General features: G+C 39.5%; 9 protein-coding genes across 14 annotated transcripts; 5 read left to right on the plus strand and 4 right to left on the minus strand.

The window, feature by feature from the left end:
* Positions 1 to 16: 16 nt before the first annotated feature.
* On the minus strand, positions 17 to 4888 carry LOC100116989 (isopentenyl-diphosphate Delta-isomerase 1). 3 transcript variants are annotated; one of them, XM_032597583.1, is made up of 5 exons: positions 4535 to 4888; positions 2360 to 2688; positions 1513 to 1774; positions 1120 to 1427; positions 17 to 1050 (listed from the first exon to the last, which is right to left on the minus strand). In XM_032597583.1, the coding sequence occupies exons 4-5, from the start codon at positions 1396 to 1398 to the stop codon at positions 589 to 591; spliced, it is 741 nt and encodes a 246-aa protein (XP_032453474.1). In that variant the 5' UTR covers positions 1399 to 1427; positions 1513 to 1774; positions 2360 to 2688; positions 4535 to 4888; the 3' UTR covers positions 17 to 588. The 3 variants fall into 3 exon arrangements, with proteins under 3 accessions (XP_032453474.1, XP_032453475.1, XP_016837908.1); XM_032597584.1 differs by lacking the exons at positions 2360 to 2688; positions 4535 to 4888 and adding an exon at positions 1995 to 2312; XM_016982419.3 differs by lacking the exons at positions 2360 to 2688; positions 4535 to 4888 and having other exon boundaries at positions 1513 to 1958.
* Positions 1907 to 4199, plus strand: LOC100115293 (protein CLP1 homolog). The gene is made up of 2 exons (XM_016982418.3): positions 1907 to 2721; positions 2960 to 4199. The coding sequence occupies exons 1-2, from the start codon at positions 2623 to 2625 to the stop codon at positions 4127 to 4129; spliced, it is 1269 nt and encodes a 422-aa protein (XP_016837907.1). The 5' UTR covers positions 1907 to 2622; the 3' UTR covers positions 4130 to 4199.
* Positions 4563 to 10466, plus strand: LOC100115259 (ras-related protein Rab-8A). Of its 2 annotated transcripts, XM_003424141.5 has the most exons (5): positions 4600 to 5423; positions 7835 to 7895; positions 7978 to 8323; positions 8665 to 8667; positions 9324 to 10466. In XM_003424141.5, the coding sequence occupies exons 1-5, from the start codon at positions 5300 to 5302 to the stop codon at positions 9420 to 9422; spliced, it is 633 nt and encodes a 210-aa protein (XP_003424189.1). In that variant the 5' UTR covers positions 4600 to 5299; the 3' UTR covers positions 9423 to 10466. The 2 variants fall into 2 exon arrangements, with proteins under 2 accessions (XP_001600682.1, XP_003424189.1); XM_001600632.6 differs by lacking the exon at positions 8665 to 8667 and having other exon boundaries at positions 4563 to 5423.
* LOC103317912 (desmin-like) lies at positions 10200 to 12038 on the minus strand. The gene is made up of 4 exons (XM_016982423.3): positions 11661 to 12038; positions 11177 to 11568; positions 10748 to 10985; positions 10200 to 10655 (listed from the first exon to the last, which is right to left on the minus strand). The coding sequence occupies exons 1-4, from the start codon at positions 11805 to 11807 to the stop codon at positions 10560 to 10562; spliced, it is 873 nt and encodes a 290-aa protein (XP_016837912.2). The 5' UTR covers positions 11808 to 12038; the 3' UTR covers positions 10200 to 10559.
* Positions 12039 to 12734: 696 nt separating this feature from the next.
* On the plus strand, positions 12735 to 19162 carry LOC100116910 (protein sel-1 homolog 1). The gene is made up of 7 exons (XM_016982461.3): positions 12735 to 12783; positions 12864 to 13947; positions 14034 to 14278; positions 14349 to 14828; positions 14901 to 15129; positions 15291 to 15697; positions 17555 to 19162. The coding sequence occupies exons 2-7, from the start codon at positions 13428 to 13430 to the stop codon at positions 17996 to 17998; spliced, it is 2325 nt and encodes a 774-aa protein (XP_016837950.1). The 5' UTR covers positions 12735 to 12783; positions 12864 to 13427; the 3' UTR covers positions 17999 to 19162.
* LOC103317895 lies at positions 15753 to 17517 on the minus strand. 2 transcript variants are annotated; one of them, XM_008217943.4, is made up of 3 exons: positions 17033 to 17517; positions 16856 to 16947; positions 15753 to 16692 (listed from the first exon to the last, which is right to left on the minus strand). In XM_008217943.4, the coding sequence occupies exons 1-3, from the start codon at positions 17059 to 17061 to the stop codon at positions 16619 to 16621; spliced, it is 195 nt and encodes a 64-aa protein (XP_008216165.1). In that variant the 5' UTR covers positions 17062 to 17517; the 3' UTR covers positions 15753 to 16618. The 2 variants fall into 2 exon arrangements, with proteins under 2 accessions (XP_008216165.1, XP_008216164.1); XM_008217942.4 differs by having other exon boundaries at positions 17037 to 17499.
* An 88-nt stretch (positions 19163 to 19250) lies between the features above and the next one.
* LOC100116873 (golgin subfamily A member 6-like protein 22) lies at positions 19251 to 21479 on the plus strand. The gene is made up of 7 exons (XM_008217941.4): positions 19251 to 19504; positions 19696 to 19967; positions 20034 to 20187; positions 20274 to 20523; positions 20607 to 20906; positions 20988 to 21134; positions 21210 to 21479. Exons 1-7 carry the CDS (start codon positions 19389 to 19391, stop codon positions 21393 to 21395), a joined length of 1425 nt encoding a protein of 474 aa, XP_008216163.1. The 5' UTR covers positions 19251 to 19388; the 3' UTR covers positions 21396 to 21479.
* A 98-nt stretch (positions 21480 to 21577) lies between these two features.
* Positions 21578 to 24249, plus strand: LOC100116841 (DNA ligase 1-like). Its single transcript, XM_001601183.5, has 8 exons — positions 21578 to 21901; positions 21981 to 22252; positions 22379 to 22532; positions 22599 to 22778; positions 22861 to 23236; positions 23316 to 23434; positions 23510 to 23687; positions 23761 to 24249. Exons 1-8 carry the CDS (start codon positions 21729 to 21731, stop codon positions 24013 to 24015), a joined length of 1707 nt encoding a protein of 568 aa, XP_001601233.3. The 5' UTR covers positions 21578 to 21728; the 3' UTR covers positions 24016 to 24249.
* On the minus strand, positions 24037 to 26233 carry LOC100116812 (ribosome biogenesis protein NOP53). 2 transcript variants are annotated; one of them, XM_001601162.6, is made up of 4 exons: positions 25880 to 26233; positions 24885 to 25701; positions 24301 to 24809; positions 24037 to 24215 (listed from the first exon to the last, which is right to left on the minus strand). In XM_001601162.6, exons 2-4 carry the CDS (start codon positions 25656 to 25658, stop codon positions 24137 to 24139), a joined length of 1362 nt encoding a protein of 453 aa, XP_001601212.1. In that variant the 5' UTR covers positions 25659 to 25701; positions 25880 to 26233; the 3' UTR covers positions 24037 to 24136. The 2 variants fall into 2 exon arrangements, with proteins under 2 accessions (XP_001601212.1, XP_032453471.1); XM_032597580.1 differs by having other exon boundaries at positions 25783 to 25983.
* Positions 26234 to 26275: the final 42 nt, after the last annotated feature.

The raw sequence follows: 26275 nt of genomic DNA on the forward strand, positions 1-26275 counted from the left end.
TCTCATAAGTATGACCTTTTGGACTTTGTAATTATTTTTATTAATGAATTCATAATATAAAAGTTACATGTATATATGTATGTCAAACGGTTCACGCTAATATAGATAATCTTATTTTACAAAAATATACAGGATTAACATTTTTCTTTTCATTTTTTCCAACACAATTTTTTCACTGCAAAAATTTAACAAAAATAATGGTAATTATAGGTGATAATCTTGTTTACAGTGTAAATTAGTAATGAAAAAATCAATTAATATTATCGATACTTCGATATAGGTATATGCAAAATTATAATGCCCCTATCAACAAAATCATCGCCAATCAAATCTTTGGCGAAAAGTTTCCTCAGAGAGATTTGTTGACTTAAACTGCTTTTGCACTCACATCTTCTTTAAAAATAAAAAAAAAAAACAAATTACAAAAGCATTAAACAAATTAGCACCATAATAGCTTGTCATGTAACTTACACAAAATAACGCTTTGCAAGAAAAGAAATTTTCAAAAACAATGTTCGTTAAAACGCTAAATCTCTCTAAGAAATCAATATCAATATTAATATAAATAACGCAATTTATTTGTAATATTTAAGAAAAGCGATGAATGGTTGAATGGTCTTGAAATTCGTGCAGCCTGTCTAAATTGTTCCACCACACTGGCAATTGGTGCTCTAGTATCAATTTAAACCAGGGAGTCAAAGGAGAATCAATGGACTTCAAAAATTCGCTAATGCCACTTTTGGAAATCCATCTGATTTCACTGATTTCATCTGGATTTGGGTCAAGCGTGATCTTGTTCACTTGCAGAAAGAGAACATAATCAATTTCATGCTCTCCCCAGATGTCGTTGCCTGGTGCTTGATAGTGTATTCTAGTTAGGTAGGTAAAATCTTGGGGCTGAACTTCTTTGATTGGAATGCCCAATTCGTAGCCAAGTCTTCTTTGAGCAGCTCTCCGAATTCCAAGAGCATCAGTTTCTTCGCTTTCACCTCCAATCTCAGCTAGCGGGTGGCTACAGCAAGTGTTTGTATAGAATCCGGGAAAAGTGATCTGCAGCAAAATGAACTTTAGTTTGTACAGTTATCAAAATCCACCAAAAAACGGGTATAAATAACCTACCTTTGTTGCCGATCTTTTCTGGATCAGCAAATCACCCTTGCCGTTGAAAAGAAAGACGCTGAATGCTCTATGCAGAGGTATACTTCCATCCTTGGCGATGAGGTGACAGTGCTTCTTCGTAGCTTCCCCAACGGGTCTGTCGAGCTCGTCTACAAGGATACACCTCTCCTCCAGGGCAGTCCTCTGTAGCGGAGCTATCTGCATGTTCGTGTAGTGCGAGCGAACACTGAGTAGCTCCTCTTTGAGTGCGTTGCACAGTCTTCTACCAACAGCCAGCATCTTGTATACTCCGTTGCTGTGTCAGATATCTGTCGAACAAAATGTCAAACAATCAACTTGAACAAATCGCGTATCTCTCGTATTCACCTCAGGGACGTGTGAACTTCAACATACCTCGTATTCAGTGGCAGGAAGCTGCGATGACCTGATAAACCTAAATATTCAAATGCCGTCCATTAGCATTTAAAAAGTAGGATCCCTGTCATCGTAACCTTGACTGCGAGAATGGCTGTGAGCGCGCGTGAATCCGCTCTGGCGACTGCTACACTGCTACTTATAAGCGCGCTGCGCAACACTTTTTCTTCGCCTCTCCCGACGTCACGCATAAGTAGCAGCAACGAGACGCTGGCGTATGCGCGTATCCCATTCTTGAATACTTATAAAGAGAAAAAATATTAAAAGGAATTCAACTTTCGACTTTGCGGCCGTCTGCTACTTATAACATAACCAGATGGACGCGCAGCCACTCAGCGTCCTTGCAACGTTTCCAATCGCAATCATTGGAAACTCCGCAGCACAGCTGATGATGCCATGACGGTGCGGCTACATTCATGGGAATCGAATCGAAGAATAAAATAATGATTGCGAGTTTTTACATTTTCATTATGTGACGTGTTAACTTGTAGTAAAAAGTTTTAAACATTTGTAATTGAATTATTAAGCGTTGATGTAATATATTTATTTTTCTGAAGCTAAATTGACTTGCGAAGAAAAAATAAATTCAGCCTGTTCAAATTTATCGCTATTAATGATTAATTTCTAAAAGTATTCTGTTTGGCACAGTATGGAATTTGTAAAATTCACAAGGTTTCACATCTGCATGATTGATCGATCATTGAAAGATAGAAAAAACGACACGGCAAACATTTCCATCATCCCAGATGCGGTCATGACGCCACCATATTGTTCACCTCAAAATTTTACAGTTTACGTGAAGCGAATAATGCATTCACAAATTTACCCAATAGATGTCGCCACAGCCTGCAGTGTACCTGTGTACCGACTACCGCCTACCGGCGTCCGGCAGCTCACGGAGTTCATTAGTATCACAGTTGTACCTTCAGCGCGTCTGGCGTATGTTGTGCGCAACGCTGTAGTAGTTATGTACAACATATATATTCTGAAAACAACGAGGCTTTGGTACAGCTTTGGTAGCCGGATCGCATGAATATCAAGTAATTTTCAGTAAAGTATAAAATCGCCTTTATATACTTAGCTGCCAAGATGACGGAAGAAAAAGCGACCGTGCAAGAATTCAAATTGGACCCTGACTGCGAGCTGCGTTTTGAACTGGAAAGTAAAAATGAAAAAGTTACACTTGAGGTATGTGTTTACATTGTTTCAGAATCTTGTTAAATTTGTAAATTTACGCAAATGTATTCTTTGGTTTAAAAAATCTATTGAAATGTATTTGTTTATTTCTTTTTATATAATTTGAGTTACATAACCTAAAAATGCAAATGCCATGTATTGAAGCGAAGTATAAGAGTTTAGGTAACGTTATGATGTTATGAAGATATAATTTAGCCCATTTCTAAAGTGTACATTTCTTAATTTTCAGTTAAAGAGTGGACTAGCTGAAGTATTTGGTACAGAATTAGTGAAAGGAAAGAAATATGAGTTCACATGTGGAGCAAAAGTTGCAGTGTTTACTTGGCAGGGCTGTACTGTAGAGTTGGTTGGAAAAACAGATGTCAGTTACATTGCCAAAGAGACTCCAATGAGTATGTACTTGAATTGTCATGCTGCCATGGAGAGGATGAGAGAAGTTGCAGAGAAAGATGACACGCGAGGTCCTATTCTGATGGTTGTTGGACCCTGCGATGTTGGAAAATCCACCTTGTGCAGACTGTTATTGAATTACGCAGTGAGAATGGGTAGAAGACCGATTTATGTAGACTTAGATGTTGGACAGGGACACATTGCGATACCAGGAACTGTTGGAGCCTTGCTAGTTGAAAGGCCATCAAACGTTGTAGATGGCTTCAGCCAACAGGCACCTCTGGTATTCCATTTTGGACACAAAAATCCAAATTCTAATTCAGTTCTTTATAATCTCCTGGTCACAAGGCTAGCTGAAGTTTGCTCCGACAGATTGCAAGCAAATAAAAAAGCTAAAGTTTCTGGTATTGTCATCAACACATGCGGTTGGATCAAAGGAGGAGGGTACAAAATGTTGACCCATGCTGCCCAGGCTTTTGAAGTTGACACAATCTTGGTTTTAGATCAAGAAAGACTCTACAATGAATTGGTCAGAGACATGCCTGATTTCGTAAAAGTTGTATTTCTACCTAAGAGCGGAGGTGTTGTCGAAAGAAGTCAGGCACAGAGGAATGAAGCTAGAGACCAGTCAGTAAGAGAGTATTTTTACGGGTCGAGAACGCCGCTGTACCCACACAGCTTCGAAGTGAAGTGGAGTGAAGCTAAACTGTTCAAAATCGGAGCACCAATTCTACCCTCTTCGTGCATGCCTTTAGGAATGAAGGCAGAAGATAATCTAACAAAGTTGGTTGCAGTCACTCCAGGGCCTAGTTTATTGCACCACTTACTATCGGTATCATTTGCCGATTCTCCGGAAGACGACGTTGTACAGACAAACGTCGCCGGATTCGTTTGCGTAACGAACGTCGATGTAGAGCGCCAGACATTCACGATCCTAAGTCCGCAACCTAGGCCGTTGCCGAATCATATTTTACTTCTAAGCGAAATTCAATTCATGGATGCGCATTGATTATCAATCTAGCTTGTATTGTCAAATTTTTATTTTTTTAAGCATAAATATAGTTGTATTTATAAGAAAATGCTTGAATTTTTAAATCAATCGATCCTTTCTATCCTCATTGGCATTCCTACCAACTATATTTTATTAATATTATCCCTGCGATAGTTAACGATTTTTAGTAAATAATCCTAATAAATGAGATCAATCGCAAGCTCAATTTACAGCTCGCGGCAGTTTGTCGATGTGCATTTTGAAATTATTTCTAATAAACATTTACGTCGGATGTCAACTCTTTCTCATAACGATGACGTGGATTAGACTTACATTTTATGTAAGTATTTTTTTTTCACTGAAGTCGGCACGTTTTAACAGACGCACAGGCGACCACATATTTTCCTTCATTTTTGATTTTACCTCTCGTTTGTGACGCATGCGTAGCTGGCCAGTCTGTGCCAATCACGGTCCCGCAGTAGCCAGTGCCCAGTGGGCAACACACAGGCAGTCGTCGTCGAGTCACTCGTCGCGATCCGACGAGAGAGGCGAATTAAATATTTACTTATTAGTGACTAAGCGCCGCCGCTGTCCTGCGCGGCCAAAAACTACCAAATATACGTTGCGTGTACGCTCCTTTTATACATAAATACAAGTAGCTCTGTACAGCGCGTATGCTGTGCTCAATATAACCGCGGGCGGCTGCAGTGATATTAGACGCACAGGCATCGCGAGTTTGCAACGACGGCTCCCTGATAGTTGATATACTACTGCCAGACTGCGAAGAAACAAAGACGGGGCTGTGTAGCTCTCGCGAAGAATAGGACGTGTATAGATATAGGTACGCAGAGAGAGAGAGAGAGAAAGAGTCACCGCAACAGCTGGCCGTCGTCTATCCGCGAGGAAGGAAGGCTATAGTAGCGCTGCCGCCTTCTCTTCGGGCCGCAGGAGAGCGCGCGGCACAACATATCGTCGTGTATTATCCATCCATCCCACGTAGCAATAAGGCGCGACTCGAGCGAGAGAATAAGAGAGAAAGAGAGAGAGACGGAGAGAGTCTCCCTCGTGTGCTCATCGCGCCAGAAGTGAGAATACACAATTACACACTAGTGCAAGCTGCTAGTGTGCGGCCGTCAGAGCAGCCCGAGAGGATAGAACGACGAGGAGGAGGCGATCGCGGCCACAGAGATGGCCAAGACCTATGACTATCTGTTCAAGCTGCTGCTCATCGGGGACTCGGGCGTCGGCAAGACCTGCGTCCTCTTCCGCTTCTCCGAGGACGCCTTCAACACGACCTTCATATCCACCATCGGTGCGTATACCTGCAGCCTACTGTTCCCCTTTCTCTCCTCGTCCTCCTTTTTCTGTCGACACGTACGTAATAATAGCTTTACCTACCTGCTCCCCTTTTTTCCTTCCTCGCTCTCTCTATTTTTTTGCTGCTCTCTCTCTTTTTCTCTCTGTCCTCTTATCGCGCGCAGAGAGAGAGAGAGAGAGAGAGAGAGAGGGGGAGAGAGAGGCAGCACGGAGACCGACGTCCTTGGAGACCTTGCGATGCAGACACTGACATCAAAAGTGCGAGCCGACTGCCGAGTTTTTCGACGTGGGCTGTGTTGTGTGTTTACGAGATCATCGCCAAAGCAGCCTACTGGGATCGACTAGGTTAGGATGTGCTGGAGTCTTTGGTGCAATCTTTAGTGGGTGCTTATCATGTTTACGGTATCAGTGCTTGTGAGCTCGAGGTGAGATGCTTGTTGTAGCAGTTTTGCAGTTTCTGGGATTACGCATCATTATGTAAACAACTTCTTTGGCAAATGCCTGGTCGTGCAATATTTGGCACGCAGTGTTTTCGATGGCTATTTTTCCATGAGAAACTGATTTTTAGACAGGTGTTCCATGGAGTGCTTTTTCATCGCCCTCTCATATCTGGACACTTGCTCGTTTGTTATATAAAAAGGAAAAAGATTGCAGGCAGATTGATAGAGCGAAACAATCGTTATGACGATAGCCTGTCAATGATAATTTTTCTGAAATGTCTGAGAATGGACTTCAATGCTTTTGATAATGATAAAATTTTGACTTTGGATACTATTCCAGACGAATATAATTGATGAGTCTAAAATTGAATGTAAAAAAGCCTTGATTGAAAAAATAACCAGAGTCATTGATGACTAATGTGAAGAGTAGGAAAGTCTAATTATGCTCTTATAATAGTAGCATTGCACAAGTCTAAATTGACTCTGATAATTTTGTCAATCAGTTTTCAATTTATAGAATAATCATGACTGCATTGCCATGGTATGCGTGCTAGTGCATTTGGAGTACAACTAATTCTGAGTCATGTTTTGAACACTTGTAGCTGTTTCTCAGTAGCTACTTGATGGTGAATTAGCTGAAATTCTTTTGTCTTGTGCATTTGTACCAATCAAATGAGTTCACCTTTTGCCATTTCAATGTTCAGGCGTCTACGTTGGGTATATGCGATGTCCTCGATCGCAGTTTCCTCGACTCGTTTTTTGCGCTTTCCACCAAAAAAGCCGTCGTTTGGCATCATGCAAGTAGTCATCGCAAAGCAGATCTTTTTTCGGAGCAACGGCGACGCGAAAAAAGCACATCGTCACGCGTTCGCTCGCATTGTATAAAAGTATACGTATGCACAGAAGCGCATTTGAATAATGACGTCGATGAATAAAAGCAGACGATTAATTCGCGCGACTTAGGTATAGGTGCTTCGGAAAACAGAGAGAGGGTTTGTGGCATGGCCACCTATGACCTCGTCTGCTGATTCGTCGGTCTTCGCAGTTTTATTCCTGCATCGCTAGGTTTTTCATATTTCATTGAATTCCGACAAGATCGAATAAGGGAATGCTCGTACGAAGTTATACGAGTGAAGATTACGTTATAATCGATGTGCAACAACTGTTGCGCATCTTTAATGCCGAATGCTCGTCAAATTGCCGCAGAGACAGACGGTCCGCAATCATCATCGCTTCAGGCGACGCCGCTAATTTTCGTCTTGGGTGTGTCCATCGCTCGTTGACTCAAGTCCTCGACGTCCGCGTCTTCGACGGAGCAAGACAAAGCGCGCATTGTGCCGCCGCTGCTGAGCACTGCACGTCATTGTTTCGATGACTTCTCCCCCTCCTCTCGATCCCTCTGATGACGGGAAAATTGAGCTATAGGCCGGCGACGTCGATTTTTTTTTTTCCCAACAGAGGATCAGTTCCCGCAGAGGCATGAAGGAGGCTTCTCTGTGCAGGAAGTGAGTTAAGTCATGGGTTGGATATAGGCGTGATGTTGTGCTTCCGAGAATGGTATACTACTAATGGTGCGAATCGGGCCCTCACTTCTGCCATCACTGTTTTCAATTCTAAAAGCTTTCTGCACTTCTGGCCTAATCGTGAAAATCCTTCAAAGTCGTACGCTGCCGCAGCTCGAATTATCGCGCGCTCCTTTTCCGGAGCAGCCTGGAAAGAATCAGGCCGACTCGGCGAGCGATAAAGAGCGTACTATGTATAAGCCGCGTATGCCGAGTGCGATGCCTCAGCTGTTCTCGAGCCCGCCGGACCTAATTCTGACTCATGTGCGCCGCGCACATTCCGAGCCGCCGGCAGACTCCAGAAACGATGCCGCCGTTCATCGTTGTCGCACACGTGCCCCCGCCGAGAGACCCTTTCGCGCCCTCGAAGCTACAGCGATGACAGATCTTCTTTCTGCTTTCAGGAATCGACTTCAAGATTCGCACAATCGAGCTCGACGGCAAGAAGATCAAACTACAGATATGGTGAGGAGACACGGATTTTTTTATCTCAATAAAGAGCCTCGATTCGGCGCCACGCAATATAACGCTCTTGAAATTCTTTCAGGGACACGGCCGGCCAGGAGAGGTTTCGCACAATAACGACGGCGTACTACAGAGGCGCGATGGGCATAATGCTCGTCTACGACGTGACGAACGAGAAGAGCTTCGAGAACATCAAGAACTGGATCCGCAACATCGAGGAGAACGCCTCGGCCGATGTCGAGAAGATGCTCCTAGGTAATAAGTGCGAGCTCACGAGTAAGAGGCAGGTATCGAAGGAGCGAGGCGAGGCCCTGGCCATCGAGTACGGCATCAAGTTCATGGAGACCTCGGCCAAGTCGAGCATCAACGTCGAGGAGGCCTTCTTCACCCTCGCGCGGGACATCAAAGCAAAGATGGAAAAGAGATTGGTGAGCAGCTTTTTCCTTGCTCGAGCGGAGCCACTATACCATTCTTCTTTGCGTATGCATCATCGCCGACGCGCGAAATGTCACATTGTCGCCGCGCCGCTGTTGGAGCTATATTTTCAATTTGATCGTCCCCTCTAACTAATTGTCGATTTGCGAGCTCCTTCGAGAGTTTATTAACTTTTGAATAATGATCACCGGAATCGTTCAGAAATATTTTGCTCTCTAGCTGTCTTTCTCTCCAACAATACCGGTCGCCATACGAAAACAAAACATGCAATAACCAATATTTCTCTGTTTCCCATGCCTCTTTATCTGTGTTTGGTGCGGGTCTATAATGGCAGAAGGTAACTCTATCCTGACACTGTGTTTACTTACCGCGACTGCATCCTTATGACGTATTCGAGCTATTATTATACTTGCACAATTATTTTGTGCCGTTGTGAAAGATGGCACCTGACAAAAAGCAAGCTATTTATAAAGTAACCCGCCTCTGCTTATAGGCGTCGCTATTGTCGGATGTAAAATCAGCTTCATTGGCAATAATAACTCTCTCAATGACTTGATTTTATAAATGTACAATAATGGCTTGAATACGATACGCTTTTAATGCTGAATGTTTTCGTTTTAATTTTCTTTCTTCACTAATCCAACTGACTGTTTTCCATTAAACTTGTCATAATACGTACTCTAACAATTTTGTGTGAGTGTGTGCGTGTAGCTAATGATTAGTTCATTCTTCTATCTATACCTGTACAGCTAATTTAACTAATTACACTAAACTTCACGTTCTATACACATAGTTCATGCACAAAATGTTTTTCCTTTTTAAAACTTTTGATCAAAAGTCGCTTTTCATTTCATTAATGATACAGCCTACTTTCCTTGTCGTTTTCCATTTATTATTTATAAGTGATGTTTCTTTAAAGTGTTGTTGAATTTGAAAAGAATTAATTGATGTTTTTATACATGAATCGCGCGCTTATAAATTATTTTGTTTTAGGAGGCATCAAATCCACCAAAAGGAGGTGGCCACCAACTAAAAGCTATGGAACCTCAAAGGAAACCTCCAAGTCTGTTCTCGCGCTGTTCCATACTCTGACCCCTCAACCATCTGCTACATGATACTAAGGCCCACTTGTCTACTACTGTCGTCTACTTGCGTTCTCTATGTCGAACGAAATTTCTGTTCAAAGAGCAGACTTGCAATGGGCATATGCCCTCCAAGGAGTTCTGTGATTTTACTCCTTGACGATGGATGTATCTTGTCAATTGGGTGGTGTTTTTATAAATTATACAAATAATCGACACTCTCCTAACGGAAACTTTGGGGGAGGAACTGTACTGACTTCATAGGCTGAACTATTCACAAATAGTGTTTTCATTTTTTTCGTCGGATTTGATAAAACATGTAAAGTTTTTTTTTATTTTCGATACTACAAAACTTACAGGAATCTTTAGATTGCTCAAACTGGCTGCGTAATTGACAAATCACTCAACAGTTTAAAAACAACGCTTTGAAGACACGAACAAAAAACTTTTGAACATTTTTAATTCTTTATACGATTGTTGTACAACTGTGCAAGTCAGGTTGCAGTCATTAGTGAATAAAATAAGCTCAATAATGTGATGCAATTTACGAATAAAAATTTTTCAATTGTGTTACATTGACACGTTTTTTGACGAAGAGCTGTTTCTTTTTCTGGCCAATGCGCGCACGAATTCATTCGTGCGAACCGTTTCTCCCCTGATTTCTTTGTATAATAATGAGGTATGCAAGTAAGAATAGGAAAAACTGCAAGCAATAAATGCCATGCCTTTATGAAAACAAAGCTTCATGTCTATACCTCATTAATGTATTGAAATCCAAAGGAGAGGGTTGTAAACAATGACTAAATAAGGCCAGGCACCGACCACAATCATTTTTTTTTTTACATTGTTGTTTATTAATAGCTTTTTCACGAATTTAACATCATCGATTTATGTATGTACAGAGGACCTATATAACGAAAAATTTATAGCATCTGCTTGTTGTTGTCACGGCTCGCGTATCCTTATCGATTTTGCATTTTTATTAATCAAATTGTTTCGATTCGGATCTGAATACACAAACGACTATTATAATACATTTTATATTAATCCTAAATGTCCTGTGTAAGCGTTTATGTTTATTAAAAATCGCCCTCCTGATCCCATTATACTCGAAATTTATTCTAGTGTAAGTAGCAGCGTCTTATACTCATTGATCATTTTCGAATTCTATTAAAAAAGCTTCGACTTCTTTGTCTGCTGCGACCTGATTGTCTAGATCAAGTCGAATCTGTTCTATGTATGCCTGTGTAGTTGAAAATCATGCAATGTGAATGTTTTGGTAAATTCAGATCATAATTAATAGCATTGTTGATAAATTGTACAACTAAAAGTTACCTTGGCATCAAATTTGCTTGTTTTATTATTATAGGAAAATTCTTGATTAGCTTGTGCCGGGGCGTTTGCTTGTGTTTTCATAACAAGTTCTTTCCGAAGTCCTTTTATTTCCTCATTCTTTTTTGTGTAAACAGCATGTGTGCATAATCCCACCGTTTGTAAACGTTTATTTAGTTTCGTGACCGATTCTATTGATTTGAGTATTAATCGATGTTCTTTTTCTAATTTTGTAACATTGCTAGAAAAAAAAAATAATAATAATAATCTTTATCAAATGAAACAGGGTAAGTAAGTCAAATTTACGGATTACAACGAATGAATGCTTTATAATGCATCCAACACTTTTATGTAATAAAATGTCGGCAAAATATTTATATTCAAGTTTATCTTTTTACATGTTTTCCGAAATGCACACTATGTAAAAATTACCTCTGAAAAGTAATATGAACTTGTGAGAACCGATCTCGCATTTCTAGCAAGGATTCTTCCAATTCTTTTTTAGCGGTTTCAGTACTGTCTACCTTTTCCGTCAACTGTTGCACACTTAATTTCAACGTCATATTTTCTAATTTTGCAGCGTGGGTCTGTTTTAGTAAAGACTCCCGCTCTTTTAGTGCAACATCGCAGTTGATTTGTAACTGAACTCGCTCATTCGTACATTTAATTTTTTCTTTCTCTACAACTTCGATGATTTGACGCGACGTTTCTAATTGCATCTTCAAGTCGTTTATCGTTCTCGTTTGCTCTTCTAAGTCTATTTCTTTGTTAAGCAATTCTTGGCGCACTTGTAATAATTCTTGTTGGGACTCTTCAAGTAGTTTCTGTAAATCGAAATCATATTAATTTACGAAATTAAATTCAAAGCGGGATCGTGATTTCGCAGAGCTGAACATAAGAAATTAATCATACTTACAGATTTCCATTTTAATTCGTTCATTTTTTCTTTCAAATGTAGTTCTAAGTCAAAAATATTTATAACATCCTGTTCTTGTGACATTTGTCCTATATAATATATCAATTTATACCGATAGATGTCAAATAGTATATTGTAATTTTGCATCTGACCCGCGGCAAAAAGAACGCAAATTTAAATGATAACGTATATGAAGGTAATTCCTACAGTTGGTACATAGGGATGTCTACAGAATACAAAATCAAATATATACAAATATATGCACACATATGTATATATACTCAGCGTGTTCCGAAACTCGGGCGCCCGTGTTTTCTCTCTCTCTCTCTCTCTCTCTCTCTCTCTCTCTCTCTCTCTCTCTCTCTCTCTCAGACACACGCAACCTTATGTATTTCGGAACGGTTTCGCACCGGGCGCCCGAGTGTAATATATTTAAATACGGTGTAGTTCAGTTTAGAGCCGTCAATTCAGGAAGAAAACAATGGTATTTCATCTTGGAATCGATAAATATTAATAATTTTATAAAATAAATGAGCAGAATTATTCATTTATTTTTGCCTATGCATTGTATGTAGCGTATAATACACGCCTCAGCCTCACGTATAACATTCGATTTCAAGCGCGCGATTATGATTTGTTAAATGAGGACGATTTTACAATTATTAACAACACTTTCTCTCTGCGTTTTCTTCGGGCTTGAGACCGGCATTAAAATGGGTATGGGAAATAGTACGGGACAAGGTAGATCATTCCGAGTGGAAGCTTTCATGTAGACTGAGATCCAAGCAGCTTCATCCTCGGCTGCGCACCAAGTAGTTTTTGGGAGAGAGAGAAAAAGAAAGCGGGGGGGGGGGTGAGGACCCAGATGTGCTGCAGGAAGAGGGCTCGGGTGCTGAGGTCCTAAGGATTAGTGCGCTTGAGTGCATCGAGGAAAGATGGTCAGTTTTATTAGAAACTAAATTTTATTCTTTTATTTTGTATATTCGCGCTTCTAGTATGGCGGACGGTATATTTACGTAACAATAGGCTACGATAAGAGACCTCTGCCGACGTACAGCCGCGCGAGTTCAGGCTCGTAAACGTTTTGGCGTCGTTTTATAGCGCTGAAAAGCTACCAACCACCGTGAGTAACGTGTATTTTATCTACATGTACCTATATATATACATCTATCTATATTCTTTTTTGTGTTGTCGTTGAGATAGCCATGTTATCTTCATACTGCAGCTATAGTAGTGATAGCTAGCGACTATGTCTATTATTTACGTTTGTTTTCTCATATTGTAAAATTCGCCGATCCACAACTCGACCATCCCTTTTGAAAACATCGAAGCTCGATCGATTCCATCTGGCAAATAGCTATAGCCATAAAAGCAGATAAAGTTTGCACGAGCAGAGCGGGAGCCGACCCACGGAAAGCAGCTCCGAGCCGAATGGAGCGCTGGAATGATCGTCGTGCCACGACCAACAGCTGATTCGGCAACGTAGTCTCTCAGAATTACCAGGTCGTGTCTAGCCTTTCTCTCGACCTGCTAAGTGCACCCGGTTATCCTCGCCCATCCAAGGGACCTGTGAGGGTTACTTTATCGTCTTTTTCGAGAGTAGATTCTCGAATATCATGAGTACTGACGTGTCATACTGACGTAATTAGTGAAGATAGGAGGGATGGCTGCAATCTGCTAGCGATGTCCACGTATGTGTTGACGTCTGGTGAATCCCTGGATCGCCGGCTATGTAACAGAAAGAAAAAGTAGCGTAGCGCCGACAAAATGAAGCTAGGCCACGCCGTCGCTGCAGTACTGCTGCTCGCCTGGGCATTGCAGGCAGCAGAGGTAGCTAAGGATGCAGGAGGAGGAGAAGCCAATCTTGAGCAGAAGCAGGATGAGCCTGCAACGGATGTTAGTCCACCGGCCAAATCCACGGAGGACACAGAGGAGGAGATTGTTACAGAGGATCTGGAGACCATCATCGAGCACCTCAGGGAGATCACTGCTCTCAGCGACACGGTCAGGTCTTTGCTGCCTCCGGCAGATCCCTATGTCGGAGACAAGGCTCTTAAGCAGCCAAAAGTCAAAGTCGAGGGAGAAGAGGAGGACGGCTCGGAAAAGGAGTCTATGCAGAGTTGGATGAAGTCTGTGATGACACAAGTTAAGTATGGAGATAACGTCGAGTCTACTGCTCAGCAAGCAATGTCGGAGGAAGAGGAGATGGAAGGTTGGACAGAGGAGAAGCCAGAAGAGGATATTGTTGAGGAGCCTCCTCGACCACTTACACCGCAGGAGCAAGAAGGTAGTTATGCTTTAGTTATTCTTTACCCTGTGGACGTCTGTTATCCTATTCAATTGATACACCAAGAATTGCATTTATTATTGCAGCTGAGGAGTTATTTGAGGACGCCAAAAGACTTTTATATGCCACCAGAGCGAATAAGGCTGAAGCATACAAGCTGTTTACAGCTGCAGCAATTCTGGGTCACAGGGAAGCTCGCTCAATGCTGGTATGGGTTCAGCTACTTGGAACACACATTAGTTCATCTTCCCGCTCATCTATTCAAGATATACCAGTTGCCAGGGTAATATTGAAAGAGCTTGCTGAAACAGGATTGCCTTCTGCACATATGGTATGCTATGAATTACTTGTGCTCTAAAGTATTTTGAAAATACATAACAAGAAGGACTCTTATTGTTCAGGGCATGGGATTCTTGTATGCAACAGGGCTTGGAGGAGTGGAACCTTCACAAGCCAAAGCACTTTTACATTATACAATGGCAGCTTTAGGAGGAGACGTTCGCGCCCAAATGGTCATGGGTTATCGACACTGGTCCGGTATAACTACTCCAGCATCCTGTGAAAAAGCTTTAGATTTTTATAGGAAAGTCGCTAACAAAGTTGCTGAAGAAGTATCCTTAAGCGGAGGTCCAGTTGTGCAACGTGTGAGACTTCTCGATGAGCACGAAAATCCTAATTACAGTTCTGGAATTTTTGATCAAGATTTAATAGAATATTATCAGCTGCTTGCTGAAAAAGGTGACGTGCAAGCTCAAGTTGGTTTGGGACAGCTGCACTATCAAGGTGGAAGAGGAGTGCCCATTGACCATCAGCGAGCTTTACACTATTTTCAAAATGCTGCTGATGCCGGTAATCCTGTTGCAATGGCCTTTTTGGGAAAAGTAAAATTTAACATTCATAATTCTTATATTTCTTCTGTTTTATACATATCTAATTCCATCCCAATTTTTCAGATCTATTTGGAAGGTAGTGATATTGTAAAACAGGACAATGACACTGCATACAAGTACTTCAAAAAAGCTGCAGAATTGGGTAACCCAGTAGGTCAAAGTGGTCTTGGTCTAATGTACTTATATGGCAGAGGAGTTGAGAAGGATCCTGCCAAAGCTTTGCATTATTTCAGTCAAGCAGCTGAACAAGGCTGGGTAGATGGCCAGTTGCAACTTGGAAATATGTATTTCAGTGAGTATTTTTTCAAAAAATGTTCCTACAAAGTCAGCACAAACAAACAATAAGGTATAATGATGTAATAAATTTTAGCTTTATTGCAGTTCTAAAAAAATGGTACTAACTGCCTTTAGACAGGTCATTAATCATTAAAAAAATCTAATTTTTTTTCTTAGGTGGTACAGGAGTGCGGCGCGACTACAAGCTGGCCAACAAGTATTTTAACCTGGCTAGCCAGTCAGGACACGTATTGGCCTTCTACAACTTGGCACAGATGCACGCCACGGGTACCGGCATGATGCGCAGCTGTCCCGCAGCTGTAGAACTACTCAAAAACGTGGCCGAGCGCGGAAAGTGGAGCGACCAGCTCATGACAGCTCATGCAGACTACCGTGAGGGTCGCATCAACGAGGCTTTCGTCACGTATTACCTGCTAGCAGAAATGGGATACGAGGTTGCTCAGAGCAACGCTGCCTTCATCCTGGATCGCGCCGAAACGACTATATTGACTGAAGAGGAGGGTCTTGTTCGGGCTCTGTCTCTTTGGGCTCGAGCTGCAGCTCAAGGATACTCAGTTGCTCAGGTACCGTATAAATGTTTTTTTTTTTCAACTATAAATATATTTAAACAATCAATAATTTTGTTCAAAGTACTATATGAAAATATTTCTTTATTAATGATACTTTGCAAACTTGCAAATTCACATGCACATCTTACAATCATAGTTTTGGTTTGAGTTTGCATATTTTCTTTTACAAACTTTTATATGCTTCAATACATATAAGTATCTCTTTTATGTTTAGAAGTATTGCAAATAGTAGTTGTCATGTTCATCAAATTAGTCTTTGACTAAAAAATTAGTAACGATGACGACGACGACTGCAATAAGAGCAACGGTCATAGCCGTCAGACTCATCATAATCTTTTTCGTACTCGTTATCATCAATCGCGAAACTAAAATTACTAACAGCATTTCCAATATTATGCTCGGTATAGTTGCTCAACATCTCCAAATGCTCTTTAATATTGTCGCATCTTCTTGTACCAGTACATTGACTCAATATAAAATCCATAAATGTGCTTAGATTCTTTGCAGTTTCATTTATTGTTTTAATCTGTTTTTGGTATTCTTTAGTTATCTCGAGTCCTAATTGCATCATCCTGGAGAATGTTTCTAACATAATGTTTACCCTTTTTCCTCTGATATCCAGAAAACAAACAGCGCAATGATCATGCATGCATTCTGTAAAAACTTTGAGCTCGTCATTAACAAAAATGAGTCTTTCATCTTCTGCTCTCATAGCTTGGCGTATTTCATTTCTCTTAAGAGCTATTGTACGCCAAGTCTGAATTGAGAAGAACACAGAATTATTGTGTTGAACCGCCCTTAATTCCAAGGCTAACTTAACTGTAGGGTAAACTGATTCGAGGCAAACTTGCAATATTTTAGAATTGCTATGATTTAAGGTATGCTCTTCAGCTTTACTTTTGTTGAAAACAGTATTCAAAACTTCCATTTTGAAATTCTTCGGTTTCGCAACACAGCAGGTTGAATTTTATTTCTCTGATTCAACTCCTCTGTAAAAAAAGAAAATAGAGTTTAAAAAACTCTATTTTTTCACTCGTGCGCAACTTTTGAATATATTTTCGAAAAATTCCGAAAAAGGTAAATAAATAAAAGGTATACTTTTTATAGTAATAATGTTATAAAATAAATAGTCGTTATAAAAACAACACTTACGATCTGATTGATAAGATCCAACTGCCACTTCTTTGAAATCTCTCAAAACAAAGGAAGCCCAAGCATCAATTCCAAGAAATAACTGGCGTGACCTAACCAAAATCATAGTATTAGAATAAAATCGGTTTTCCCCAGTAATTGTTAACTTTTTTTTAAAACTATAATTAATTGACTTACTTACGATGCGATCCTTGTGTGGTAAACATCAATTAACAATTGGTTGTATATGTACCTAATTCTTGTACGTTTGATACGAGACTAAAGCTTGTCAAACTTCAAACCTATTGGCAACGATACCGCAGCGCCAAAAAGCCCATGCTAATTTCCATAAACTGGCGAGTTTTCGAAGCTGAGCAACACCCGATTTTAATATATATAGATATAATGCACAGTAAAATCGGGTTGGTCTCAGCTTTGAAAACTCACCACCTTATGGAAATTAACATTGGCTTTTTGGCGCTGCGGTATCGTTGAATTGCCAATAGTTGTGTTATTATTCTACAGGTGCGCCCATGTCAGGCGAGTCACGTGACTTTATATCGTTCGTGATTCCAAATTCAAATATAAGTTGTTTGAATGTTTATACTTTTTGACTATTTTAATAAAACCAGTAAAAACATTTTTACGTAATTTAAGGTTATTAAACATTTGATTTTAACTTTGTACAATAATATGAATAATTTATTTTTTTTCATCTAGGTGAAGCTAGGGGATGCACATTATTATGGTCGAGGCACCAAGGTAGACTACGAAGCTGCAGCAAGCCACTACCGTTCGGCCTCGGAACAACAGCACAATGCGCAGGCAATGTTCAACTTGGGTTACATGCATGAACGCGGTCTGGGCCTCACCAAGGACCGTCACCTGGCCAAGCGCTGTTACGATCTGGCAGCCGAAGCCAGCCCGGACGCACGCATCCCCGTCGCTCTGGCACTCATCAAGCTCTTCCTGCTTTTTGGCCTCGATTACGTGCAAGAACTTGGGCTTTTCGACCAACTGACCAAGTGGGACGAGTCTCTCGTTCAGAGCTGGGACCTGTATCTCATAGGCCTTCTCGGCGGCGCCCTCGGGCTTGTACTCTATTTCAAGAGGCCTCAGGTCCCGAGAGCTGCTGCTGCTGCCCAGGCGCCACCCGTTAACTGAATGGGAGGACTGAATGTTTGTACACACACACTCGTTGAGCATTCGCCCCTTGAAGCAAGACGTCACTCCGAGCTCGAGGATGAATTGTTATCTGTTATTGCAATTGAGTGCTGATTACATGGGTCTCCTATGATGATTATGATAAACACTCCGTGTCCCGAAGTGAGACGATATCTATAAGATCATTTGGTTACACTTATTTAGTGCGGTGCGTGAATAGTCAAGACTTTTTTTCGAGCCTAAAACGAGATGAGCAGGTCCCTTTGCTGTTTTTGTTTATGCAATGACTTAGATTGAACGTTTTTTCATTGTTTGAAATTCACTGATACTCCAATACTTTATTCAAGATAAGATTAAAAACATTTTAACTTGATTTCTTTTAAGGTTTGGCTTGCACATGTGTGTGTATATATATATATATATATATATATATATACACCTTCTTGATTATAACGTGGCTTATGCCGATTAAATTTGTATATATAGTTATTATATTAATAGATATAGCTAAGAATAAATAATTTGAAAGCATATTTATGAAAAAAACTTTCTCGAACACTTTTCAATCATGCATTGCACATTATTTTTCGAAAAAAATCGGTTAAAAATTTAATCAATGTAAATAATTAAGAAATAAATTTAAAGAGAATCGAAGGCATGAATGCTTGGTTTCAAGTCATAAAACATAATACCAATCGCTCCATTTGTCACTGGAGCGATTGGTCAAGTCGAAATGTATAAAATGTTGAAAAAATTCAAATTGTACAGTACTAAATTTGAATTTTTTTAGTCAACTCAATCAATGATCGTGTATGATTAATGCTAAATTAATTAATACTTTAATACACGTATTTATTTTATGAAAATGAATGATGCTTCTTTATTGTAAAATAATTTGTAAGGCTACTGAACGTAGCCTTAAGTAATAAGCATTATCTTTGATGATTGATAGCTTATTCTACTATATTCATTTAATACATTGTAAAAGTGCAAATAAAACAACTGTACAGATTTAAATAAGAAATTGTGTGTTGTGTTTATTGCGTTTACTTTATGTATAGTACTGTCGATAGAACTTATTTTGTTGTTGATATATGTTCATTTATTGCGTACTATAACTGTGATGAAAAATACATTTGAAATAATACATTTATGAAACACAAACCGCACTTGAATATTTCTACATCGTAAACCTGTAGCCTAATCTCCATGACGACACGAGATATTGAATATAACAAACGCTCGAAGCAGTAAGACCTTGTGTATTAAGTATGATCTAGGATGGATATGGAATATTAACTTTTGCATCAAATGTCATGATAAATTATATGTTTATTAAAAAATATAAGGCAGCAAATTCGTAGAAGCAGTTTTAGAGCAACCGATAAAAATGAAGAAAAAGGGCGGAAAAAAAGAAAAAAAGGCTAGAAAAAAGAACTTTGTGAACGAACTAGAAACAGTTACATTCGAACAACAGATTCTTGAAAACAATAGGCAATTAGCAAGGTATTTTCCTATGTTTTTACTTACCTCTTATCAAGCTACACATCCAAAACGAGTAACAAAAAAAAAAAAAAAAATTTCTTATTTTCAAAGCCTGATTATTTTCTAAAGCTCTCTTTGATGTTCTCTTCAGCATTGCTTTAATTTCATTGTTTTCGCTATGATTATTCCAAACAAAAGAATAAACTCCACAGATTACGATCGCGCAACGAAGAACTTGAAGCGGAGGCGGAGACTTTGAAGGAAAGGCTCAATCAACTGGAGGAAAACAAAGCCGACTTGACGGCCCATTTGCAACGAGTTTTACGTAAGAAAACCGAGGAAGCCGAGGAGCTTGAGGAAAGACTGGTAGCTTTGGAAAAAGTACGGAAAGAGGAAGAAGAAGCTTTTAAAAAAAAGGAGGAGTCAATGGAACACGAGTACAAGACGATGGAGAACAATCTCACCGCTGAGATCAAACTAGCCGGTAAAGTGATTTTCTGCAGGTTCTTTTTGTTTTACAGTAAGAGATATAATAAAATAAAATTTATAGCCGGAAAGTTGAATGCACTGGAGGACTGGCGTCTGGCTAGAATCGACTTGATGAACAAATTTGAAGACCAAGAGAAACGAATGGCTGAGCAAGAAATTCGTCACAAAAAGAGCCTCTACGAGGCTGAAAAAAAGCTCATCATAGGCAAAGCAAAGTAATCGACTCTTAACTTTATCGTGTGAATTACACATCAACGCTCATCAATTCCTTATTATATATTCGTGTACAAATGAACTTCAGGATGCAAAACGAGCTAGAAAAACGTCTGACCGAGTTGGCCGAAAGCTTTCGCGCTGCGACGAACCTGCGCCTCGCCGATGCGACTCAGCGAGCGGTACGAGAAAACGTCTCGCTGCAGCAGGAGCTTAACGGTTTGTTGAACCATTGCCGCGAACTCGATGCTCGCATGCAGAGCCACAAAGAGAGCGAACGCGGCCTCAGGCTGCAAGCTGCGCTTTACGAGGCCGAGGCGCGTTTGGCGCTCAATAAGGTATGCGAAATGATCGGTTATGAGTATGCATGTATAGGTGCGAGAAATTCGCGTACTACATATAAATCTGAAAATTTCCGCAGGTAATAAAGCAGAACCGGCTGATCGAGCGTCTCGCCCGGGAACAGCATCGCATGAGCCGAGCGATCGGCAGAGCTCGTCGCGCGGAGGAGTACGCCATTCGCGGGGAACAAGCTCTGGAGCAAGCGCGTCTTAGTTGCGCCGAAGCTCGCGATCGAGCCCGCGTTCTCGAGCAAAACGTCGAGACCAGTCGCGGAAGTAGAGACGACTCGATGCGAGAAGCTCGTGACAACTGCCGCGAGATTGAGAAGCTGGCGCGGATTCTAGCCGAGGCTAAGGAGGCTATCAGGCAGGCGCTCCAGGTACTTATACGCGCGCGCGCGCGCGCAGATTGCAGGGAGCTTTGTTGCACTTACAATTAATTATCTGCTTGGCGCGTTAAGGTGCAAGCCGAGATGTCCGATAGGGGGGGCGAGCAGGAAGACGCCTGCTCTTCTTGTTTTCTGGATCTGAAAGAAAAGCTGCTCCATGCGCTGCTCGACATCCTGGCCAGCTATCAGGATCCCAACGATTTCGAACGGCTTACCGAGGTATCGAACAACGCGATGGCGTGATCGTTTATATTTCACAAAAGTACATTCAACTATAAATATGGCTTCTTTCAGATCGAATCGGAAACTGTTATAGAAAATCTATACGAGTTCGGAAATTTGGGACTGATACCGAGTTTCGGCGGAGCACCTGAAGCTACCTCTTCTGCGTCCAGCAAACGCGATATCCCCCGAGTAGCAGCGAAAGAAGAGTCTCGCATCAACAGGGAGAAGGAAAAAGAGTCTCCGAGCGCTATTTGACTGTCGCCGATTGCTCGTCTGATTAATCAACTTTCATAGCATTTTTTATATGTTCATAAGTGAAATAAAAAGAATTATATATAAGATCGATGTATTATTATATATGCGAGATTGTTATCAAGTTGATGGAACAATTTCAAAAATAAATCGTTGGTTTTGACAAAAAATTTTGGAATTGCGGACTATCGAAAAACAAAATAAAGTCGTTCTGTCAGAGAAAAGGCCGTAACTGCATCTTGATTTTTAGAGAAACGAAATCCACTGCCCAGCCTGAATCATTGTATAGACGTAAATATACTTACTTTCGATATCAAAGAAAAGAAAATTTTAAAGATGGTCGATTTGCAAGAAAAGCATAAGGGAAATATTTCTCTTCCTGCGAGATTACAATCTCCTGACGCTACAAACATTAAGCCCAAAAACGAAGATGATCACCCGACGATCGTAAACGTGCAAAAAGCTATGTATGAAGTTATACTGAATGATCTTCAGAGAAAAATTGAAAGGTAATTTATAACTCCTGACTATAACTATAACTATAATCTTACCCCTGACAGTTTATTTTGAAACTGTGAATTGTTTAAGGTTACAAATACGAAACGAAGATTTGGAGAATTTTTGCGACAAAGTGAAAAGTAGCTCGGAAAATGTAGATCAAGAATCTGAGCTTGAAATCGTACAACTGAACAACAACATTGCAATCGAAGTGAAAAAAGTTAACGAGCTCAAGAAGAGATGCGATGAGATAGAAGCAAGCAGGGAAAACGAAAAATTAAGACATCTAGAGAAAATCAGACAGATGGAAGAAAATTTCGAGAAAACTAGAATACAACTCTATTCCGAAATTAAAACCATAAGTAATCTTTAAAGATTTATTGCAAACTTGTATCAATCTGTTCGAATAAATATTACCAGTGATTATAATTTGTGTACTCTGAAACGCTCGTGAATTCGTTTACTTGAAATTTTGAAAACATTTACAGGTGCTAAAATCAATATGATCGATGAGTACAAGTTGGCAGACGAAGGTCTAAGGAAAAAATTGAACGATAAAATCGAAACAACTTTGCGCAAAGAGGATGAAATGGAAAAGACGTTGACTCGACTCAATTACAAATCGAAGATTCACAAAGAAAAGTGAGAGGACCTACTTTTTTAGAAAATTATATAACAACATAACTGTTGACCGAGAATGTCTTTTAGTCTGAAGAAGGAAGCGTACAAGAAGATATTAGATACGTCAGAAACTTTCCAGCTCGAGCTGAAAGATACGACATCCCCGACAGAACAAAGATTAATGCGGGAAAATATTGTTCTTGAAAATGAATTAGACCGATTATGGAATGATCATTCCAACATGCAGGCCGTAGACTTGAAGCACATGTATACAAGCAGATAATTCGCACATCAATGTTTCGTTAAATTTCATTCGTCTGGTACATAATTTATTAATATTTACTTGCAGTGATACCATAAAAGAATATCACGATAAAATAAAAGAAGCTAAATCTAACACTAAGCGTCGATTAATTGCTTGCAAGATCCAAAACTTATTGATAAAGAAATTGCAGAGTGTGCGCTCGAAAGTAGAAAAGGAACTCGGAAAATCATTCCAAACGGCAAAACATTTTGAGGAACGATATTTGCAGCTCTTGGATAAAACGAAAAATGCAGAATTTTCAACGGATAATATTCGCAAAAGAAAATTAGAAGTTATGCTTCATCAAGAAAGGGTTAAACTTGCATTAACAAATGCCTTCAAAATACAATCTTTATCGGCTTTTGAAAGAGTTTCTCGAACATTGAGTAGTTTGAAAAACGCAGTTGACTCTGCATTGATGGTAAAATCTTTAAAAATATAATGATTATACTAAAAATGAAAAATTATACTAATGTATGGACAATATTTTATCCATTCAGATTACAAAACATGACGCTAATGAAGAACTAAAAAACATGAATCTTCAAGCTTTTGGCAATCACTTATTGAACATAATTGAAGACTGTGAGTCTGAAAAGTGGATTGCAAAATCTGAGTCGTAAGTTTACAAAAAAATGTACACATGGAGCATAAACAGTAATATAAAAGCTTTTAATTGACATATAAATTACAGGACAGAAACTGTAGCTGACCTACTAAACGTTTATGTGACGGGAGACTTAGGTTTTGAACCTAAGCATATTCAAATCATTGAACAGGTTTCTCCAGAAATGCATAAGTCTGAATCTAAATCAGTTCTAAGTACATTAGAAATTTTAAAAGAACTCGAACAATTGCCGACTGCATCTGAAGTAAAACTCTGTGTTTCATTGAAAATATTATGTTTTCATTACTTATAAATAAATACTGTTTTTTCACATGTAGAAGCAACAACAAAGTGTATCAAGCAGAAAAAGTTCTCATAACTCTGGTAGCACTGATATCTTCAACAGTAGTGCAACAACAATAAATGAAAGCGAGGTGAGTAAAAATGAATCTGCAGATAGAGTGGAAGAACGTGAAACAATATCAGTAGAAGAAGAGGAAGACGATTATGAAGAAGAGGACGTGTCAGATTATGACGTTAGTCAGTTAGAATACGAAATAGAAGATTTTGAGAATACCGTAAATCTAGGGTAACAAGGATCACGACAATTGAAATTTATAGTATGAAAGAATATTTAATAGTTATATACCTATACAATTTAAATAACGGTGCATTTATCACTTGAGTGATAAATTTCTTTTTTTATTTACAAACTTACTTCTTAGTAACTTTTTTCAACTCTATCTTGTGATCAGCTTTGATATACCTTTTGACTTTAGACTTAGTCTTTTTCCTATAAAAGAATACATAAAACGTTGTTTAATTTCAATTCTACTCTTTAATACTTATAATTTCTATAATAAAATTTGTATACTTACAGTTGCAGAGCTCCAGGTGCAACTATGCTTCTCTGCTGCAAAGACTTGTACCTGTCTTTCAATAAGTTACCGGCAGGAGTTGTATTTCTCAGATTTCCTGCTATTTCATCTCCCATTAAGAATTCTTGCTCAAGGGGTTCAAACTTGTGTCTGCTTAGTACTTTTGGTTCAAGCTCTTTTTTGGCTTTGATTTTTTCTCGTTTTTCTTTCAAAAGGCCCAACTTTTGCTCCTTCTTTGATATTTGTTTTCCAAGATGATTTAAGTGATAAATGTCAGCAACTTTTTTCTTTTCAATTTTCTGTTTCAATCGTTGTTGCTGAAGTTTTCGCTGCTCTTTTTGTTTGCGGCGTTGAACTAACGTCTTTTTAACATTTAATGCTGGTGGATTAATGGATCTAACATTAGGATCATTGTCTTCATCTGAATCGTCATCTTGTTTTTGATTTGGCAGAGGAAGTCCTTCAGACATTTCTGTCAAATTATCTGCGTCCTTTTGCTTCGCAGTAACCTAGAAAATTCAAATTTCGTAATTGATGAATATTTGGTGGTATACATAAGGTAAGTCAAAAAAGGATTCAATTACCTTGCGGAACATTTTGTTTGTAACTCTATTGAGATGTTCCTCTTCTTTCATTAATTTCACTTCTTCAGCTGCTACTTGAGCAAGCAACTCTTGGTGATCCTTGAATGAAGGATTGTACGAAGTTCCAGGATGTGGAGCATTAACAGCTGGTAAAACCGAAGGCTTTTTGTGCAAAGATTCTGGCACTCTTTTGCGTTTTTTGCCTGTATTAGCCAATGTATGCCTGACTGTATCATTAGTGAGCCACTCGCTTTTCAATTCTGCTTCTACAATAGGCTCTTTTTTCCAGACATCAACCTTGAATTCACCTCTTTTAGGTTGATTAGCTCTCTTCTCTTTAGCTAATAATCTGTTTTTTATGGCTACTCTTTCTTTTAGCTTTAACTGACCTTTCAGTTTTCGCTCTGCCTCCTTTTGCTTTCTTATTATACTTTTTCTTTCTTCTGGAGTTCTGACGCGATTCCTTTTGACAATAGGATCTGGTACTGCTGTGTGTGGTTTCAAAATTGCAAAACACTTTGGCTCTGTGTTTTTCAACAACTCCCTGCGCTGTTTCTTACTTAAACCACTACTTTCCTGAAGTGCACTTTCATCTCTTGTTCTATCGACTGCAAACAATTCTTCATCCTTCCTCTGAGCAAAAGGTGTACCCAACCGTTCTTCGAGTCTTTCATTATCCAGAAAGCTGTCAACATCCTTGGTGTCCACGTGTTTCCTCCAAGACTTTTTTGTCTTCTTGGACACTTTACGTTTCTTTGCTACAGTGTCCACCATATTTTAAAATAATTATCTTATATGAAATACTTCATACGAAAATCTGTAAGAAACACGGTGTTTATTAATGAAAACCGATAAACAGTTATGGGATAATCGTAGCTACATGAATTGCAATTCTTACTAAAAATAACTATAGCTAAGTATTATACGATGATCGTGATAAATATTTACTTATTTTTTACTGTAGGTATTATAATTGTTATTAAACAAACTTTTACCTGAATGGTCTTATGGAGAGTTAGGTTATGCACGATACACGAGCACGCGCAGCCATACACGCTGTTTCTTATATGGCGCGGTGCATGACTTTTTCAGTGACAAATTATTGCCATTTGCCAGTTGCCACATCTCTTTTTCCCCCTATATGATCATTGAAAATATCCCTAGAAATCGGCATGAAATTTGTTCAACGTGCGAGAAAAAGTCCGTCTACCGCATGTTTTTATTGAATAAACAGCAAAACATTTAATAAATATACTATATTGCACATATTCAATTTTTCTTGAATAAAGAATGGCTCTGCTGAATACTCTTCATCAGCTGATCCTATGCTAGGGATTTCGAAAGATGTCGATATATCAGCCGCGACGTTGCCGCGCCTCTTGACCTTGTTC

Source organism: Nasonia vitripennis, chromosome 2 (assembly GCF_009193385.2).
Source record: "Nasonia vitripennis strain AsymCx chromosome 2, Nvit_psr_1.1, whole genome shotgun sequence".
Taxonomy (NCBI): domain Eukaryota; kingdom Metazoa; phylum Arthropoda; class Insecta; order Hymenoptera; family Pteromalidae; genus Nasonia; species Nasonia vitripennis.

Coding starts and splice junctions, on each gene's coding strand:
- LOC100116989 (XM_032597583.1), bottom strand. CDS start 1,398: ATGCTGGCTGTTGGTAGAAGACTGTGCAACGCACTCAAAGAGGAGCTA. Junction 1,051..1,119: donor AGAAAAGATCGGCAACAAAG/GTAGGTTATTTA, acceptor ATTTTGCTGCAG/ATCACTTTTCCCGGATTCTA.
- LOC100115293 (XM_016982418.3), top strand. CDS start 2,623: ATGACGGAAGAAAAAGCGACCGTGCAAGAATTCAAATTGGACCCTGAC. Junction 2,722..2,959: donor ATGAAAAAGTTACACTTGAG/GTATGTGTTTAC, acceptor CTTAATTTTCAG/TTAAAGAGTGGACTAGCTGA.
- LOC100115259 (XM_003424141.5), top strand. CDS start 5,300: ATGGCCAAGACCTATGACTATCTGTTCAAGCTGCTGCTCATCGGGGAC. Junction 5,424..7,834: donor GACCTTCATATCCACCATCG/GTGCGTATACCT, acceptor TTCTGCTTTCAG/GAATCGACTTCAAGATTCGC. Junction 7,896..7,977: donor AAGATCAAACTACAGATATG/GTGAGGAGACAC, acceptor AAATTCTTTCAG/GGACACGGCCGGCCAGGAGA.
- LOC103317912 (XM_016982423.3), bottom strand. CDS start 11,807: ATGCAAAATTACAATATACTATTTGACATCTATCGGTATAAATTGATA. Junction 11,569..11,660: donor ACGAATTAAAATGGAAATCT/GTAAGTATGATT, acceptor TTCGATTTACAG/AAACTACTTGAAGAGTCCCA. Junction 10,986..11,176: donor GTTCATATTACTTTTCAGAG/GTAATTTTTACA, acceptor TTTTTTTTCTAG/CAATGTTACAAAATTAGAAA.
- LOC100116910 (XM_016982461.3), top strand. CDS start 13,428: ATGAAGCTAGGCCACGCCGTCGCTGCAGTACTGCTGCTCGCCTGGGCA. Junction 14,279..14,348: donor GATTGCCTTCTGCACATATG/GTATGCTATGAA, acceptor CTTATTGTTCAG/GGCATGGGATTCTTGTATGC. Junction 15,130..15,290: donor ACTTGGAAATATGTATTTCA/GTGAGTATTTTT, acceptor TTTTTTTCTTAG/GTGGTACAGGAGTGCGGCGC.
- LOC103317895 (XM_008217942.4), bottom strand. CDS start 16,631: ATGGAAGTTTTGAATACTGTTTTCAACAAAAGTAAAGCTGAAGAGCAT.
- LOC100116873 (XM_008217941.4), top strand. CDS start 19,389: ATGAAGAAAAAGGGCGGAAAAAAAGAAAAAAAGGCTAGAAAAAAGAAC. Junction 19,968..20,033: donor CGCTGAGATCAAACTAGCCG/GTAAAGTGATTT, acceptor TAAAATTTATAG/CCGGAAAGTTGAATGCACTG. Junction 20,907..20,987: donor CTATCAGGCAGGCGCTCCAG/GTACTTATACGC, acceptor TGGCGCGTTAAG/GTGCAAGCCGAGATGTCCGA.
- LOC100116841 (XM_001601183.5), top strand. CDS start 21,729: ATGGTCGATTTGCAAGAAAAGCATAAGGGAAATATTTCTCTTCCTGCG. Junction 23,237..23,315: donor CAGTTGACTCTGCATTGATG/GTAAAATCTTTA, acceptor TTATCCATTCAG/ATTACAAAACATGACGCTAA. Junction 23,688..23,760: donor AATTGCCGACTGCATCTGAA/GTAAAACTCTGT, acceptor TTTCACATGTAG/AAGCAACAACAAAGTGTATC.
- LOC100116812 (XM_001601162.6), bottom strand. CDS start 25,658: ATGGTGGACACTGTAGCAAAGAAACGTAAAGTGTCCAAGAAGACAAAA. Junction 24,810..24,884: donor CAAACAAAATGTTCCGCAAG/GTAATTGAATCC, acceptor TGAATTTTCTAG/GTTACTGCGAAGCAAAAGGA. Junction 24,216..24,300: donor GCACCTGGAGCTCTGCAACT/GTAAGTATACAA, acceptor ATTCTTTTATAG/GAAAAAGACTAAGTCTAAAG.